Source organism: Leucoraja erinacea, unplaced genomic scaffold (assembly GCF_028641065.1).
Source record: "Leucoraja erinacea ecotype New England unplaced genomic scaffold, Leri_hhj_1 Leri_744S, whole genome shotgun sequence".
Classification (NCBI taxonomy): Eukaryota; Metazoa; Chordata; class Chondrichthyes; order Rajiformes; family Rajidae; genus Leucoraja; species Leucoraja erinaceus.
In genome coordinates this window covers 24,944-43,086 of record NW_026576668.1, presented here as the reverse complement: position 1 = coordinate 43,086, position 18,143 = coordinate 24,944, and the positions used below count along the sequence as shown (strand labels likewise).

The following is an 18,143-nucleotide window of genomic DNA, read 5'->3' as shown; positions in this document are numbered from 1 at the left end:
GGGTGCCCAGATATCAGGGCTGAAATGTAGCCAATGCTTGAGGAGCAGCCCCCTTCAGATAGTCACACAGGGGCTGCAACCTCTCATGCTGCACGTACAGATGGAACACGGTCTCTTCCACGCCACGGAAGCGCCGGGCGGCTGGCGAGCCCGTGAACCGGCTACAGACCGCAGCCTTGTGGGACGCTCTCCACCCCTGGTCCCTGGTGTACAGGGGGTGGACTGCCGGATAGAGAGGCCTCCGATGGGGACCGCCTGCTCCGGCTGGTGGTGGCACGGAACGCCAGGACGTGGAGGATTTCCCCACCTCCCCGGTTTAAGCGAAGTCTCTTTCTCCACCCCATCCCCCCCCACCCCCCCCCCCCCCCCCCCCCCCCCCCCCCCCCCCAGAGAGCGCGGCGAGGGGCCGCCCGTGAGCCGATCGCACAGTATCACCAGCTCCGTGGATCGGGCAGCCCAGCGGCGTAGCGACACGTGCCGCGGTGAACACAGGCGGCACACCATCACCGGCGGCGTGGATTATGATGTGGTGAGTGGGGGGGGGGAGAGGAAATGGAGTGGGGATGGAGGGGGTGAATTGGGGAGGGGTGGGGTGGTTGGGGAGGGGGAAGGGAAGGAGGGAGGAGGGGGTAGAATGAGGGCAGTGAGAGAGGGGGTATGGGGAGAGGCGATGGAGAGGAAATGGAGGGGGAAAAGAATGGGATGGGAGGAAAGGGGTGAAGGGAGGAAGGGGGGGTGAGAGAGGGGGGAGTGGGAGAGGGCGGAGAGGGGTGGGGAGGGGGAGGGGAGAGAGGGAGAGGAAGGGGGGGGGGTAGGAGGGAAGGGGGATGAGAATGGGATGGGAAGGGAAGGGGAGATGGGGGCGAGGGTAGGGAGGGGGGGGAGAGGGAGAGGAGAGGGGGTAGGGGAGAGGAGATGGGAGAGGGGATGGAGGGGGAGGATGGAGGGGGAGGGGGGTAGTTGAGGTGGGGGGAATGGGAGGGAAGAGAAAGGGGGAGGGGAAGGAAGACAAGGAAGTGAGGGGGAGAGGGGGAGGGGAGTGTGGATGTGGAGGGGAGAGAGGGGGGATTGTGTGGAGGATGAGGGTTATGGAAGAATGAGGCAGGGCAGGGTGGGGGGGGGGAGGAGAGTGGAAGGGGGCGGAATGGGGGGGTGTGAGGAGTAGGGTTGCCAACTGTCCCGTGTTAGCCGGGACATCCCGTATTTTGGGCCAAATTGGATGGATAGGTACAAACAGCCGGAGTAACTCAGCGGGACAGGCAGCATCTCTGGGGAGAAGGAATGGGTGACGTTTCGGGTCGAGACCCTTCTTCAGACTGAGAGTCGGTGGAGAGGGGAATGACAGATATAGATGGTGATGTGGAGAGATACAGAACAAATAAATTAAAGATCTTAGGTAGATTTAGAGTTTAGAAGGATGAGAGGGTATCTTATTGAAACATATAAGATTATTAAGGTAGATAAAAATGCTGGAGAAACTCAGCGGGTGAGGCAGCATTTATGGAGTGAAGGAAATAGGCAACATTTCGGGCCGAAACCCTATTTCAGAATGAAAGATCTGATACTGTATAGGTGCATAAGATCATGAGAGGAATAGATCGGGTAGATGCACAGAGTCTCTTGCCCAGAGTAGGGGAATCGAGGACCAGTGGACATAGGTTCAAGGTGAAGGGGAAAAGATTTAATAGGAATCTGCGGGGTAACTTTTTCACACAGAGGGTGGTGGGTGTATGGAACGAGCTGCCAGAGGAGGTAGTTGAGGCTGGGACTATCCCAACGTTTAAGAAACAGTTAGACAGGTACATGGATAGGACAGGTTTGGAGGGATATGGACCAACGCAGGCAGGTGGGGACTAATGAGGCTGGGACATTGTTGGCCGGTGTGGGCAAGTTGGGCTGAAGGGCCTGTTACTGCTCAGCATCACTCTGTGAGATATGCAAATAAGTAACGATGGTGAAGGAAACAGGCCATTGTTGACTGTGGTCTAGGTGGAAAACCAGTTACCGACAATGAGACAACTTGGAAGCTGGTACGACTTGGGTGGGGGAGGGGTAGAGAGAGAAGGGATTCAGGAGTTGCTTCAAGTTAGAGAACTCCATAAAATCAATATCAAGTTAGTAATTGTATTGATCTCCCGGTGGCCCAGCACTTCAACTCCCCCTCCCATTCCGAATCCGATCTTTCTGTCCTGGGCCTCCTCCATGGCCAGAGTGAGTCCCACCGTAAATTGGAGGAGCAGCACCTCATATTTCGCTTGGGCAGTTTACACCCCAGCAGTATGAACATTGACTTCTCCAATTTCAGGTAGTCCCTGCTTTCTCCTTCCCCTCCCCTTCCCAGCTCTCCCAGAGCCCACTGTCTCCGCCTCTTCCTTTCTTCCCCCCCCCCCCCCCCCCCATTACCCCCCCACATCAGTCTGAAGAAGGGTCTCCACTCAAAACGTCATCTATTCCTTCTCTCCATTGTTGAAACCATCACTGCCGCTGCAAGGGCCAGGAAGCGAGCGGGTAAGATTATCTCTGGCCACAAACTCTTTGAATCACTTCCCTCTGGAAGGCTACTCCGGACTGTCAAAGCTGCCACAGCCGAACCTAAAAACAGCTTTTTTCCACCAGTAGGTAGCTCGCCTCAATAACCAAAAATCTGTAGCCTCCTTTTGCTCTGGTATTTAATTTAATTCACATGTTTAATCGATAATGTTTTATTATTAATATTTAATGTTTTATGTGTCATTCCTAACTGTCACTGCATGTCATGTTGTCACTTGCGGGTGGAGCACCAAGGCAAATTCCTTGTATGTGAATACTTGGCCAATAAATTTATTCATTCATTCGAATGACATTGTGCTGCCCCCTGGTGGTTATGCAGCTCCGCCATCGGTATTCCGGCATTCATGGTTCCAGAGCCTTCCTGGATTATCCGTGTTCCCGGAACAACAGAGAGGAGTCCAACGGGACTGGAATACCCAATGGCCAGCACCGCCATTCAATATGATCATGGCTGATCATCCACAATCAGTACCCCATTCCTGCCTTCTCCCCATATCCCCTGACTCCGCTCTCTCTTGAAAGCATCCAGGAAACCGGCCTCCAGCGCCCTCTCAGGCAGAGAATTCCACAGACTCACAACTCTGTTTTTCCACATCTCTGTACGAAATGGCTTACCCCTTATTCATAAACTTTGTGTGGCCCCTGGTTCTCTACTCCCCCAACATCGGGAACATGTTTCCTGCCTCTCGTGTCCAAACCCATAATAGTTTGATATGTTTCAATGAGATACCCTCTCACCCTTCTAAACTCCAGAGTGTACAAGCCCAGCTGCTCCATTCTCTCAGCATATGACAGTCCCGCCATCCCGGGAATTAACCTTGTAAACCTACGCTGCACTCCCTCAATAGCAAGAATGTCCTTCCTCCAAGTAGGGGATCGAAACTGCACACAATACTCCAGGTGTGGTCTCACTAGGGCCCTGTACAACTGCAGAAGGACCTCTTTGCTCCTATATTCGATTCCTCTTGTTATGAAGGCCAACATGCCATTCACTTTCTTCACTGCCTGATGTACCTGCATGTTTACTTTCATTGACTGATGAACAAGGACCCCCAGATCCCATTGTACTTCCCCTTTTCCCAACTTGACACCATTCTGATAATATTCAGTCGGCCTCGGAAGCCATCAAAGGGAACGGCTCAGCTGGCTCTGGCCGGGTCGGAGTTCCGGAGCCCCGGCCACAGGGGGTGCAAATAGAACCCGCCGATCGACTACGGAAGGTCGATTGAGTGGGTGCTGGAGGTTGGAGGGAATAAAGATGGTCCAAGCGTGGCGGGACCACCCAGAACCGTCGGGACTCCATTGAACACTTTGTGGCTATGGGCGCCCCTTAGGTGGTGACTATTCGCATACCTCGTGTAGTTTGTGTACCATGTGCAGCGGTAGAGTTGCCGCCTTACTGCGCCTGTGGCTTGCAGCGCCGGAGACCCGGGTTCCATCCCGACTACGGGTGCTGTCTGTACGGAGTTTGCACGTTCTCCCCGTGACCTGCGTGGGTTTTCTCCGAGATCTTCGGTTTCCTCCCACACTCCAAAGACGTGCAGGCTTGTAGGTTAATCTGCTTGGTGTAAATGTAAAAATTGTCCCTAGTGTGTGTAGGATAGTGTTAGTGTGGCGGGGATCGCTGGTCGGCACGGACCCGGTGAGCCGAAGGGCCTGTTTCCGTGCTGGATCTCTAAACTAAACAAAACAAAAGAATGCCGCATGTTTAGTTCAGAGATACAGCACGGAAACAGGCCCTTTGTCCCACCGAGTCCGAACCGACCAATGATCCCCGCACACTTACATTATCCTACACACAATAGGGACAACCGTACATTTGCACCAAGCCTATTAACCTGTACGTCTGCAGAGTTTGGGAAGAAACCAAAGATATTCGATAAAACCCAAGCAGGTCACGGGGAGAACGTGCAAACTCCGTACAGACAGCACCTGTAGTCGGGATCGAACCCGGGTCTCTGGCGCTGTGAGGCAGCAACTCTAACCACTTTCAAGAGAGAGCTAGATAGGGCTCTTAAAGATAGCGGAGTCATGGGATATGGGGAGAAGGCAGGTATGGGGTACTGATTGGGGGTGATCAGCCATGATCACATTGAATGGCGGTGCTGGCTCGAAGGGCCGAATGGCCTACTCCTGCACCTGTTGACTATTGTCTAATGTCTATCCACAATAAAGTATCAGTCGATGGATAATGGGAGATAGGCACAAAAAGCCAGAGTAACTCAGTTGGGGCAGGCGGCATCTCTGGCGAGAAGGAACAAGTGAATGAATGAATGAACAGGTTTATTGGCCAAGTATTCACATACAAGGAATTTGCCTTGGTGCTCCACCCACAAGTGAAAACATGACATGCAGTGACAGTTAGGGACGACACATAAAACATTAAACATTATTAATGAAACATTATTGATTGAACATGTGAATTAAATTCCGGTGGGCGGCGCGACTCTGGTCAGCAGCGGCCTCTGCAGCCCGTCCGCGTTTTATTATTTTCTGTCTATGTTTTTATGTAGTTTTTGTTATTTTTTTTGTTAGGGTGTGTGTGTGTGGGGGAGGGGGGGGGGGAGGGGGAAACTTTTTAAATCTCTCCCTGCACGGGAGACCCGACCTTTTCTCGTCGGGTTTCCGTTATCGTTGGGGCTGCAATGAGGAACGGCCTCCAACAAGAAGAGACCGGGGACTCTGGTGCCGACGACTCACCTCACCGTCGCGGGGCTGGCCAAGTCCGGAGCGGGTGGAGTGGTGGAGGAGCGCTGCTGCTGCTGCTGCTGCTGCTGCTGCGGCCTGACCGGAGAGTCGGAGGCTTCAACTGCAGGTCTGTGGACGGCGGCACCGGGAGCCCTCGGGTCCCTGGAGGGAGACCGCTTTTCAGGGCTCTCGCAACGGCGACTTCCCCCGCCCGAGTTGCAGGGTCGAAGAGCTCCTGGAGCGGGGCCTGACATCACCGCCCCGCGCGGCTTGGAATGGCCGCGGGACTCTGCGAGCGCGCACGCCGGGGGCTCTAACACCAAGACCCGGTGTGCGACCTTGCATCACCCGGTGTGGCTTAAATGGCCGCGGGACAATCGCCATCGCCAGCCGGGGGCTTTGACTTTGACTCTGACACGGGGGGGGGGGGGAGAGTGCAGTGGAGAGATAAGTTTATTTGGCCTTCCATCACAGCGATGTGATGGATGTTTATGTAAATTATGTTGTGTCTTGGGTCTATTTGTTTGTAATGTATGGCTGCAGAAACGGCATTTCGTTTGGACCTCAAGGGGTCCAAATGACAATTAAATGTATCTTGTATCTCTTGTAAATAAAATACCAGAGCAAAAGGAGGTTACAGATTTTTGGTTATTGAGTGGAGCTACTACTCGTGGGGAAAAAAAGGTAGACAAAAATGCTGGAGGAACTCAGCGGGTGAGGCAGCATCTATGGAGCAAAAGAAATAGGTGATGTTTCGGGTTGAGACCCTTCTTCAGAATGATGTAGGAGGGAGGCGGGAAGAGGCGGAGACAGTGGGCTGTGGGAGAGCTGGGAAGGGGAGGGGAAGGAGGGAGAAAGCAGGGACTACCTGAAATTGGAGAAGTCAATGTTCATACCGCTGGGGTGTAAACTACCCAAGCGAAATATGAGGTGCTGCTCCTCCAATTTGCGGTGGGACTCACTCTGGCCATGGAGGAGGCCCAGGACAGAAAGGTCGGATTGGGAATGGGAGGGGGAGTTGAAGTGCTGAGCCACCGGGAGATCAGGTTGGTTATTGTGAACCGAGCGGAGGTGTTGGGCGAAGCGATCGCCAAGCCTGCGCTTGGTCTCACCGATGTAGAGCAGCTGACACCTAGAGCAGCGGATGCAATAGATGAGGTTGGAGGAGGTGCAGGTGAACCTCTGCCGCACCTGGAAAGACTGCTTGGGTCCTTGGATGGAGTCAAGGGGGGGGGAGGTAAAGCGACAAGTGTAGCATTTCCTGCGGTTGCAAGGGAAAGTACCGGGGGAGGGGGTGGTTTGTGTGGGAAGGGACGAATTGAGCAGGGAGTTACGGTGGGAGCGGCCTCTTCGGAGAGAAGCTGTTTTGATCAGGTTGTGGCTCGTCAATAATGGGGGCCCCGTTTCTCCACGCAGCTGAAACAGATGAAGGAGCTGGAGAGGGAGAGAGACGCTCTCTTGCACGGCCTGGAGATGGTGGATCGTACGCGAGTCTGGTACTTGCAGCAGATCCACGGAGTGAAGGGGAGACAAGACCAGGCCAAGAGGGGCTTCGGAGACACCGTGAGTTCAGGGCGGGGGAGGGTGGGGAGAAGGATTAGCGGGTGCGCATGGTGACAACCACGGGGGGCTGGTTAAGGGCGGACCCCCCCCCCCCCCCCCCCATCCTATTCCAGCGGTGGCTCTGATCGTTAACGCAGCTGTCGTCTGGCTATTACCCCATTTTTCCCGAAGGAAAAATTACTCCAGCATTTTGTTTCTTTCCTCGGGGGACCAGCACCTGCAGTTCCGTGTTTCTGCGGTTCTGCAGATGCAATGGTCCAGTCTCCGCTGGGAGGAAATGCCTAACGCATCTCCAACATCTCCACGCATCTGTGGAATTCTCTGCCTCAGAGGGCGGTGGAGGCCGGTTCTCTAGATACTTTCAAGAGAGAGCTAGATAGGGCTCTCAAAGATAGCGGAGTCAGGGGATATGGGGAGAAGGCAGGAACGGGGTACTGATTGGGGATGATTAGCCATGATCACATTGAATGGTGGTGCTAGCTCGAAGGGCTGAATGGCCTCCTCCTGCACCTATTGTCTATTGTCTATTGTTCGAAACAAGGCTCGTTGTCCTGGTTGGACTTCCAGCAGGATATGTCTCCACTCGCTCCCAGCTTCATAACAAGAGGATTTCAGTATAGGAGTAGAGAGGTTCTTCTGCAGTTGTATAGGGCTCTGGTGAGACCACATCTGGCGTATTGTGTACAGTTTTGGTCTCCTAATTTGAGGAAGGACATTCTTGTGATTGAGGCAGTGCAGCGTAGGTTCACGAGATTGATACCTGGGATGGCGGGACTGTCATATGAGGAAAGATTGAAAAGGCTAGGCTTGTATTCACTGGAGTTTAGAAGGATGAGGGGGTATCTTATAGAAACGTATACAATTATAAAAGGACTGGACAAGCTAGATGCAGGAAAAATGTTCCCAATATTGGGCAGGTTCAGAACCAGGGGCCACACAGTGGTAGAATAAAGGGGAGGCCATTTAAGACTAAGGTGAGAAAAAACGTTTTCACCCAGAGAGTTGTGAATTTGTGGAATTCCCTGCCAAAGAGGGCAGTGGAGGCCAAGTACTGGATGGATTTAAGAGAGAGTTTGATAAAGCTCTAGGGGCTAGTGGATTCAAGGGATATGGGGATAAAGCTGGCACGGGTTATTGATTGGGGACCATCAGCCATGATTGCAATGAAAAGTCAATGTTCATACCGCTGGGGTGTAAACTGCCCAAGCGAAATATGAGGTGCTGCTCCTCCAATTAGCGGTGGGACTCGCTGTGGTCATGGAGGAGGCCCAGGACAGAAAGGTCGGATTGGGAATGGGAGGGGGAGTTGAAGTGCTGGGACTCCAATTTACGGTGGGACTCACTCTGGCAATCATGGCCTCACTCAGCCACGGCCCAGTCGGCCAACAAATTGCCTTCGGGGCATTTTGTACCTTTTTGTCACTACGTTTTTGTTTTAATACGAAATGCTTTTATTCTGAACAAACAAAAATACAGAGGGAGTAACACGATCAAAGATTGCCTATATAGGCAGTTTACAATCAAAGTTCTCAAATTAAAATATGAACATTTTTATCAACAATACAATCGAGTTTCCGCGGCGACCAGCGTTTGCGGGCGGCCTCCAGAGTCCCCGTGGTCACCGTGTGTGTGTTCTCTCTCCAGGGACACGCGGGCACGGACGTAGGCCCGGAAAAGGGGCAGGCGGTCAACCCCTGTGCGGCCATCGACTGCCCGCTGCCTGGACCCGCGAATGGCCATCTTGGCAGGAGCAGATCGACAGGGAGACCCCCTCCTCCCACCCGACCGTCCCCCCTCGTAGACTTAATCTTACAAAATTCTCGAGGGGTTGGACAGGCTAGATGCAGGAAGATTGTTCCCGATGTTGGGGAAGTCCAGAACAAGGGGGTCACAGTTTAAGGATAAGGGGGAAATCTTTTAGGACCAAGATGAGGAAAACATTTTTCACACAGAGAGTGGTGAATCTGTGGAACCCTCTGCCACAGAAGGTAGTTGAGGCCACACAGTTCATTGGCTATATTTAAGAGGGAGTTAGATGTTGCCCTTGTGGCTAAAGGGATCAGGGGTATGGAGAGAAGGCAGGGATGGGATACTGAGTTGGATGATCATATTGAATGGCGGTGCAGGCTCTAAGGGCCGAATGGCCTACTCCTGCACCTATTTTCTATGTTTCTATGTTTCTATGTACCGGGGTGCCCAAAAATCAGTAGCGTCGGACTAAAGTGGAGCCAAAACGTGAGGAGCAGCCCCTTTAGATAATCGAACAGTGGCTGCAACCTCGAACACTGCACGTAGACGTGGAACACGGTCTCTTCCTCGCCGGGGAAGTGGCCGGCGGTGGACTTGTCCGTGAACCGGCTCAAGTACCTGTTGCAGGCCGTGGCTTTGTGCAACACTCTCCACCCCCAGGTCTCCTTTGTCCCTTAGCTGGGAGTGGGAAGTTGGCTAACCCTAGTCCACCCCCCACACACACTTCGCCCTACCCACCACCAACCAGCTTGACTCCATCCAGCCCTCTCTCTCTCCCACCTCCCCACCCCACCCAACCTGATTCTCAACCCCATCTCCTTCCCTTCCAGGATCGCCCCGTCGACCCTCGGCCCAACCGAGCTTGTCTTCTCTTGGCCAAGATCCAGGAAGTCAACTCCTGCCTCAGCGACCTCATATCTACCCCTGGACAGGTCTGTGGCCCATGTGGAGGGTTTGTTGTGTGGGGGGTGGGGGTGGGGGTGGGGGTGTGGGGGGGGGGGGGGGGTGTTGAACCAGTGCACTGCAGATGCTGATTTACACTAATTTGGACACAAAATAGAGTGATTGAGGCAGTGCAGCGTAGGTTCACCAGATTGATCCCTTGGATGGCGGGACTGTCATATGAGGAAAGATTGAAAATATTAGGCTTGTATTCACTGGAGTTTAGAAGGATGAGGGGGGTGGGGGGGGGTCTTATGGAAACATATAAAATTATAAAAGGACTGGACAAGCTAGATGCAGGAAAAATTTTCCCAATGTTGGGCGAGTCCAGAACCAGGGGCCACAGTCTTAGAATAAAGGGGAGGCCATTTAAGACTGAGGTGAGAAAAAGCTTTTTCACCCAGAGAGTTGTGAATTTGTGGAATTCCCTGCCACAGAGGGCAGTGGAGGCCAAGTCACTGGATGGATTTAAAAGAGTTAGATAGAGCTCTAGGGGCTAGTGGAATCAAGGGATATGGGGAGAAGGCAGGCACGAGTTATTGATTGGGAATGATCAGCCATGATCACAATGAAAGGCGGTGCTGGCTCGAAGGGCCGAATGGCCTCCTCCTGCACCTATTTTCTATGTTTATATGTTTCTAAAATGCTGGAGTAAACTCAGCGGGACAGGCAGCCTGGAGGACAGCCCCCTTCTGCCCACTGGGTCCACACCGGCTAGCAATCCCCGCACACTAACACTATCCTACACACACGCTAGGCACAATTTACTATTATACTGAAGACAATCGACCGACAAACCCGCACGTCTTTGGAGTGTGTGAGGAAACCGGACCACCCGGAGAAAATCCACGCAGGTCACGGGGAGAACATGCAAACTCCGTACACTCAGCATCCGTGGTCGGGATCGAACCCGGGTCTCTGGCGCCGTGAGGCAGTGACTCTGCCGCCCTGTCTTTGACTTCCTTTGTCAGCCACGGTCACCTCATTCTCCACTTAGTATGTTTCTGCTTCTTCAGGGACACCTCAGAGATAGACCATAGAACAGTACAGCGCAGGAACAGGCCCTTCGGCCCACCATGTCTATGCTGGACATGATGTCAAGCCCACCTCTTATCTTATCTCGGGGGTGGGGGCAAGAACAAAGAGGCTCCATTGGGATGACATTGAATTTTGTCCGTGCCCTTTAGCTGGTGGCCCTTTGCATACCTTGTCACAGGTCAAATGTGACAATAAAGTATCACTCGTTCATTCACTCATTCACTCATTTAATCATTCACCCATTCATTCATTCATTCACTCAATCATTCACTCAATCATTCATTCACTCATTCATTCACTCATTCATTCACTCATTCATTCAATCACTCATTCATTCAATCACTCATTCATTCAATCACTCATTCATTCAATCACTCATTCATTCAATCACTCACTCATTCATTCACTCACTCATTCACTCAATCACTCAATCATTCACTCACTCATTCACACTCATTCATTCATTCAATTCATTCACTCCATTCATTCACTCCATTCACTCATTCACTCACTCATTCATTCATTCAACAATCATGGATGGATGGAGAGAGGGAGAGAGGGATGGGTGGAGATAGGGAGGCAGGGATGGATGAGTGGAGAGAGGGGGATGGGGAGGGAGGGAGGGATGGAGAGGGAGGGAGGAGGGAGGGAGAGGGGGATGGGAGGGAGATGGGGAGGGAGGGAGGGAAGGAGGGAGAGAGAGGGAGGGAGGGAAGGAGGGACGGAGGGAGAGATGGAGAGAGGGAGGGAAGGAGGGAGAGAGGGAGGAGGAAGCACACGGTTTGGTTTTGGCCCTGACGTTGGGTTTGTCACCCTTTGACTAATCGCACCTCCGCCCTCCGCCCATTCCGCTTTCAGATGCAGTACATCCATCACCCCGCCAACGTGCTTCCCTGGAAGGTGACCGGGATCCAGCGGCAGTCAGTCGGCACGTTGCAGGAACAGAACCGCCTGTTGACCAAGGTAAACGTACAAAACACAGATGACAGGTGCAGGAGTAGGCCATTCGGCCCTTCCAGCCGAGCACCACCCTTCAATGTGATCATGGCTGATCATCCCCAATCAGTACCCCGTTCCTGCCTTCTCCCCATATCCCCTGTGACTCCGTTAGCCCTAAGAGCTTGATCGAACTCTCTCTTCAATAGGCGGTCTTTAGAGGGACCCTCCCCGCCATTGAGGGCAAGCTGAGTGGGGACTACGTTGAACTCTTTGTGACTTTGTTGCTGCCCCTATAAGTGGTCGTAAGGTCATAAGTGATAATCGTAATAATCATATTCATAATCATATTTTATTTGCCAGGATAGACAAAAATGCTGGAGAAACTCAGTGGGTGAGGCAGCATCTATGGAGCGAAGGAAATGGGCAAAGTTTTGGGCCGAGACCCTTCTTCAGACAAATATTCGCCACGTATGTTTCGCCACGGACGAGGAATAGATGCTGCCTCACCCGCTGAGTTTCTCCAGCATTTTTTGTCTACCTTTGATTTTTCCAGCATCTGCAGTTCCTTCTTAAACACGTACCTGTCAAGTCAAGTTTATTCGTCACATACACAAACGAGATGTGCAGTGAAATGAAAAGTGGCAAATGCTCGCAGATTGTGCAAAAAAACCCCAACAAAACAGAAAAGAACAGAATCAGGAATTACATGTTTGTGAGAAAAAAACACCAATTTTAAAAAGACACACTCAACAGTAGTTTGGTACAGTAAAGTTAGTCCCTGGTGAGATTAGAGTTTACAGTCCTAATGACCTGTGGGACATTTCACAGCATGACAACAGTGGCGTTTGCTTGACCATAGCAGCTGGAACAGTCCGTTGCTGGGGTGGAAGGGGTCCCCCATAATGTTGCTGGCTCTGGATCAGCACCTCCTGATGGATAGTTACATAGAAACATAAAAACATACAAAATAGGTGCAGGAATAGGCCATTCGGCCCTTCGAGCCTGCACTGTCATTCAATATGATTATGGCTGATCATCCAACTCAGTATCCTGTACCTGCCTTCTCTCCATACCTCCTGATCCCTTTAGCCACAAGGGCCACATCTAACTCCCTCTTAAATATAGCCAATGAACTGTGGCCACAACTACCTTCTGTGGCAGAGAATTCCACAGATTCACCACTCTCTGTGTGAAAAATGTTTTTCTCATCTCGGTCCTAAAAGATTTCCCCTTTTTCCTTAAACTGTGACCCCTTGTTCTGGACTTCCCCAACATCGGGAACAATCTTCCTGCATCTAGCCTGTCCAACCCCTTGAGAATTTTGTAAGTTTCTATAAGATCCCCCCCCTCAATCTTCTAAATTCTATCGAGTCCAAACCGAGTCTATCCAGTCTTTCTTCATATGAAAGTCGTGACATCCCAGGAATCAGCCTGCAGTTCCTGCAGAGGGGCGAGTGTAGTTCCCATAGTGCATTCGGCCGAACTGTCTAACTGTTTCTTAAACGTTGGGATGGTCTGCGTGGAAAAAGGTATTCCTATTAAATCTCCCCCCCCCCCCCCCCCTTCTCCTTGAACCTAGGACTCCTCTGATCCTCGATTCCCCAACTCTTGGGCGAGAGTCCATTTCAAATTCCAACATGCTCCTTGTCTTCCCGACAGGAATTGTCCGTAAAGAGCGGGCGGATCACGGCTCTGGAGATGGAGAGGGCGGCTCTGATCAAGCGGCTCATCGATGCGCAGAAACAAGGCTTCTCGGAGTCCAGTTGTGAAGGCTCCTCCCTCATCTAGCCCGGCGATGTCGCGGAACAGATAGATCCGGAGTTGAGTCTCGGGGCAAAGAGGTCCTTCTGCAGTTGTACAGGGCTCTAGTGAGACCACACCTGGAGTATTGTGTGCAGTTTTGGTCCCCTAATTTGAGGAAGGACATTCTTGCTATTGAGGGAGTGCAGCGTAGGGTCACCAGGTTAATTCCCGGGATGGCGGGACTGTCATATGCTGAGAGAATGGAGCGGCTGGGCTTGTGCACACTGGAGTTTAGAAGGATGAGAGGAGATCTTATTGAAACATATAAGATTATTAAGGGTTTGGACACGCTAGAGGCAGGAAACATGTTCCCGATGTTGGGGGAGTCCAGAACCATGGGGCCACACAGTTTAAGAATAAGGTGTAAGCCATTTAGAACGGAGACGAGGAAACACTTTTTCTCACAGAGAATTGTGAGTCTGTGGAATTCTCTGCCTCAGAGGGTGGTGGAGGCCGGTTCTCTGGATACTTTCAAGAGAGAGCTAGATAGGGCTCTTAAAGATAGCGGAGTCAGGGAATATGGGGAGAAGGCAGGAAGTGATTGTCAGTGATATGGGGAGAAGGCAGGAACTGATTGTGAATGATCAGCCATGATCACATTGAATGGCGGTGCTGGCTCGAAGGGCCGAATGACCTCCTCCTGCACCTGTTGTCTATTGTGAAGCTGCCCGGATACTTTGAGCCACTAGACTTCAATCCCGACTGCAGGACGAAAATTCCCAAGCTGTCCAATACTCTGGATGGAACTTATATCCATTGGGAACAGCGGACTTGGAATATTGGGACCAGAAAAGCATCGGGATTTATCCCAAACGGAGTTTCCACCCTTCCAACATCGAACCAGCGACATCCCATCTCATCGTTGACCTTTGATAGGCATTCGAGAAGCAGCCAAATGCAATAACTCGTTCCGTCTCGAGAACCCAGTCTATTTATTCTCTATTTATATAAATCATTGCCATTGATAAACTGTGTGTGTCTTTATTTTCAAATGTTTTATTCGTTTTTTTATTTTCAACAGGGACAGTGCATATTAATAAACATTTACATGTAAATTTGCAACATTATAGCCAATAGCTAATTTCCATCGTTATAGCCCTGTCCCACTCTACGAGTTTACCCAAGATCTCTCCCGAGTTTAAACAAAAATCAAACTCGTGGTAAGCACGGAGAATGAACGTAGCGGGTACGTCGGAGCTCAGGGACGTCTCTTAGCGGCTCGTAACGCTAACGGCAGGTACTCGGGGAAACGCGGTAAGCTCGGGAAGACTCGTGAAGATTTTTCAACATGTTGAAAAATGTCCACGAGAGCCCCGAGTACCTACGAGCGGCCATTACCGTAAATCTCCGAGTTCGAATCAGGGGAAACTCGGGAGAACTCTTGGAATGAACTTGTATAGTGGGACAGGTCTATTAGTCCCTTTGGCAGGTTGATGTTATACACCTGTGATGTTAAAAGGGATGAGACGGGATCTTTCTGCTCCCATCACTTATGAATTTATGAATATGATATGACTGGACATTTGACAATAACATGCTCTTGGCTTAAGGGCAGGGTCGCCAACGTTCTCACTCCCAAATAAGGGGCAAAAGATCAAAATACGGGACAAATTCCCCCACGGCAATTTGTTGACCGACTGGGCCATGGCTGGGTGAATGATGAGTTGGCCCCGGGTGCTGGACTGCACGCAAAGCCCAGCCGGCGGGCCAGCTGAGGGGTTTTAGCCCAAGGGCGAGGTGCTGCTGCTGCACTCCATGGGCTGCACTACGTCGGGACGGGTGAGGCGGGGGCCGGACGTGGCGCTCTGACCCGACAGTCCCCTCGACCCAAGTAGTCGCTGTCAAATACGGGACAAGGGCGGCCCCGTACGGGACAAACCAATTTAGCCCAATGTACGGGATGTCCCGGCTAATACGGGGCAGTTCACAACCCTACTCCAGATGGATGACTGGAGAAAGCCTATATAATGGAAGGATAAGTTGGAAAGGGTGCAGAAATGGACAAGACACTGGACAAAGTCTACACCAACATGGCTGAAACTTACAAAGCCATCCCCCTCCCCCACCTTGGACCGTCTGATCACATCTCATTGTTCCTGCTCCCTAAGTACTCCCCACTCATCAGACGGGTTAAACCAACTGTGAGGACAGTTAAAGTCTGGTCAGAGGAAGCGGACTTCACACTTCAGCAGTGTTTTGGAAACACTGACTGGAAGGCGTTTGCAGCCCAGGCCACCCTTGACTCCCACACGGACATTGATTCCTACACATCCTCTGTTCTGGAATTTATAAACTCCACCATCAATAGTGTCACCTCCCTCAAACAGGTGACCATATACCCGAATCAGAAGCCATGGATGAACAGCGAGGTCAGGCTACTGCTGAAAGCACGGGACACCACTTTCAGGTCAGGCGATGCTCAAGCCTACAGTTCATCCAGGGCTAACCTGAAGAGGGGCATCAGGAAGGCCAAGCACTGCCATAAGCTCAGGATTGAGGAGCACTTCAACAACAACTCCGACCCCCGACGCATGTGGCAAGGCATCCAGGCCATCACGGACTACAGACCCTCCAACATCACCCCCACATCCAGCGACGCCTCCTTCCTTGAGGATCTTAATCACTTCTATGGCCGCTTCGACAGGGACAATCTAGAGACAGCCATCAAGGCTGTGCTACATGCCGATCACCAACCCCTCACACTCACCCCCTACGACGTGTACGTGGCACTGAGTAGGACTAATGCACGTAAGGCTGCTGGCCCTGACGGCATCCCCGGGCGCGTGCTCAGGGCCCATGCTGCGCAGCTGACAGACGTCTGGACTGACATCTTCAACCTGTCACTTGCCCAAGCAGTTGTCCCCACTTGCCTTAAAGCCACCTCCATCGTGCCGGTGCCAAAACACTCCACTGCGGCAAGCCTCATCGACTTCCGCCCAGTTGCATTTACCCCCATCATCACCAAGTGCTTCGAGAGGCTGGTCCTGGCACACCTCAAAAGCTGCCTACCCACCACACTGGATCCCTATCAGTTTGCCTACCGCAAGAACAGGAGTACGGAGGATGCCATCTCAACAGCACTTCACTCCGCCCTCTCCCACCTCGACAACAGAGACACTTATGTAAGAATGCTGTTCATCGATTACAGCTCAGCATTCAACACCATTATTCCATCAAAACTGATCACCAAACTCGGTAACCTGGGCATCGACCCCTCCCTCTGCAACTGGATACTGGACTTTCTAACCAACAGACCCCAGTCTGTGAGGTTAGACAAGCACACCTCTTCAACCCTCACCCTGAACACCGACGTTCCACAGGGCTGTGTGCTGAGCCCCCTCCTCTATTCCCTCTTCACCTATGACTGCACACCTGTACATGGTACTAACACCATCATCAAGTATGCAGATGATACAACGGTGATTGGCCTCATCAGCAACAACGATGAGCTGGCCTACAGGGAGGAGGTCCAGCACTTAGCAGCATGGTGCGCTGACAACAACCTGGTCCTTAACTCCAAGAAGACCAAGGGGGTCATTGTAGACTTCAGGAAGTCCAGGGGCGGCACGCACACCCCCATCCACATCAACAGCATGGAGGTGGAACGTGTTTCCAGCTTCAGGTTTCCTGGGGGTCAACATCTCCGATGACCTCTCTTGGACCCACAATACCTCAACTCTGGTCAATCATATCCCTTGATTCCACTAGCCCCTAGAGCTCTATCTACCTCTCTCTTAAATCCACCCAGTAATTTGGCCTCCACTGCCCTCTGTGACAGGGAATTCCACAGACTCACAACTCTCTGTGAGAAAAAGTGTTTCCTCATCTCCGTTCTAAATGGCTTACCCCTTATTCTTAAAATGTGTGGCCCCTGGTTCTGGACGTCGGGAGAGGTCACCCATGACATGTCACCAGGGGTCGCCTGTACGGCCGTGAGAGGCCTCCTATGGTCGGGAGAGGTCTCCAAAGAGTCGTACGTGGCGTCTTTCCGGTCACCGCTGAATTTCCAACATGTTTGAAATTATCGGCAACCTATCACGGGTGCCAGCAGTCACCTGTAAAGGTCGCGTAAGTGGGACAGGCCCTTTATCCTCGATGTAAACATAGAAACATAGAAATTAGGTGCAGGAGTAGGCCATTCGGCCCTTCGAGCCTGCACCGCCATTCAATATGATCATGGCTGATCATCCAACTCAGTATCCCGTACCTGCCTTCTCTCCATACCCCCTGATCCCTTTAGCCACAAGGGCCACATCTAACTCCCTCTTAAATATAGCCAATGAACTGGCCTCAACTACCCTCTGTGGCAGAGAGTTCCAGAGATTCACCACTCTCTGTGTGAAAAAAGTTCTTCTCATCTCGGTTTTAAAGGATTTCCCCCTTATCCTTAAGCTGTGACCCCTTGTCCTGGACTTCCCTAACATCGGGAACAATCTTCCTGCATCTAGCCTGTCCAACCCCTTAAGAATTTTGTAAGTTTCTATAAGATCCCCTCTCAGTCTCCTAAATTCTAGAGAGTATAAACCAAGTCTATCCAGTCTTTCTTCATAAGACAGTCCTGACATCCCAGGAATCAGTCTGGTGAACCGTCTCTGCACTCCCTCTATGGCAATAATGTCCTTCCTCAGATTTGGAGACCAAAACTGTACGCAATACTCCAGGCATCTGCAGTTCCTTCTCTGCGCGTTGGGGGAGACTTCGCCCGCTGGTCCGGCACCTTGCACGGTGTTTTAACTCGTGGCTGCAGGCGGCGTCTCCCGATCTCTAACCAGCTCAGCCAGACCCAGGGAAGGGTTAATGTTAAACCAAACCGCGCTCGGGGTTGGGGCGCAGTCAGCAATGTCGATAGTGGAAAGTAGGAAGTATTATTT

The 18,143-nt window shown here is 51.8% G+C and overlaps 1 protein-coding gene across 1 annotated transcript; it reads left to right on the top strand.

The window, feature by feature from the left end:
* The first annotated feature begins 385 nt into the window (after positions 1 to 385).
* Positions 386 to 14,245, top strand: LOC129694645 (suppressor APC domain-containing protein 2-like). The gene is made up of 5 exons (XM_055631377.1): positions 386 to 529; positions 6,655 to 6,801; positions 9,381 to 9,482; positions 11,389 to 11,493; positions 13,129 to 14,245. The coding sequence occupies exons 2-5, from the start codon at positions 6,664 to 6,666 to the stop codon at positions 13,255 to 13,257; spliced, it is 474 nt and encodes a 157-aa protein (XP_055487352.1). The 5' UTR covers positions 386 to 529; positions 6,655 to 6,663; the 3' UTR covers positions 13,258 to 14,245.
* The last annotated feature ends 3,898 nt before the right edge of the window (positions 14,246 to 18,143 follow it).

Bases quoted from the DNA above. Each gene is read 5' to 3' on its own strand.
- LOC129694645 (XM_055631377.1), top strand. From the start codon at position 6,664: ATGAAGGAGCTGGAGAGGGAGAGAGACGCTCTCTTGCACGGCCTGGAG. The intron at 6,802-9,380 runs GTGAGTTCAGGG...CTTCCCTTCCAG, and splicing joins AGAGGGGCTTCGGAGACACC to GATCGCCCCGTCGACCCTCG. The intron at 11,494-13,128 runs GTAAACGTACAA...TCTTCCCGACAG, and splicing joins AGAACCGCCTGTTGACCAAG to GAATTGTCCGTAAAGAGCGG.